General features: G+C 69.2%; 1 protein-coding gene across 1 annotated transcript in view; it reads left to right on the top strand.

The window, feature by feature from the left end:
• The window catches only part of PCBP4 (poly(rC) binding protein 4), a 6,820-nt gene that overhangs the window by 1,546 nt on the left and 4,813 nt on the right, over positions 1-461 (top strand). The window contains exons 5-6 of the mRNA XM_010134705.1: positions 10-143; positions 386-453. Of these exons, the coding sequence (XP_010133007.1) occupies positions 10-143; positions 386-453 (202 nt within the window). The remainder of the gene's footprint in view (positions 1-9; positions 144-385; positions 454-461) is intronic.

Raw genomic sequence — 461 nt, 5'->3', positions numbered from 1 at the left:
GCCTCGCAGGACCTGGGATCGGGGAGCGATGGGGTGGCAGCAGGTAGAGCACCGGTGACGCTGCGCCTTGTCATCCCGGCCAGTCAGTGCGGCTCTCTCATCGGCAAGGCGGGAGCGAAGATCCGGGAGATCCGGGAGGTGAGGCCGAGGGTGCCCTGGGTGCAGGCTCCCCTTTTCCCAGGGGGGCACAGCGCCCTTGTCATGGGGCTGCCATGGTCCCACCAGGGACTGTGGGAAGTGGTGGAGGAGTGGAGCATCACCCCTGTGGGGCATGCAAAGGTCCCTGAGGCCCCGGGAGGGGACAGGGGAGGTGCGACCTGCTGAGCCCTGGGGAGGGGGTGGCTGAAGGACCCCAGCTTCTCCCTTTGCCTCCCCCCGCCCCGAGCACAGGGGCGCAGGTGCAGGTGGCTGGCGACCTGCTGCCCAACTCCCCTGAACGGGCTGTCACCGTCTCTGGGGTG

This window comes from Buceros rhinoceros, unplaced genomic scaffold (genome assembly GCF_000710305.1).
Source record: "Buceros rhinoceros silvestris isolate BGI_N320 unplaced genomic scaffold, ASM71030v1 scaffold22624, whole genome shotgun sequence".
In the NCBI taxonomy this organism is placed as follows: Eukaryota; Metazoa; Chordata; class Aves; order Bucerotiformes; family Bucerotidae; genus Buceros; species Buceros rhinoceros.
This window is presented reverse-complemented; position numbering and strand designations above follow the sequence as displayed.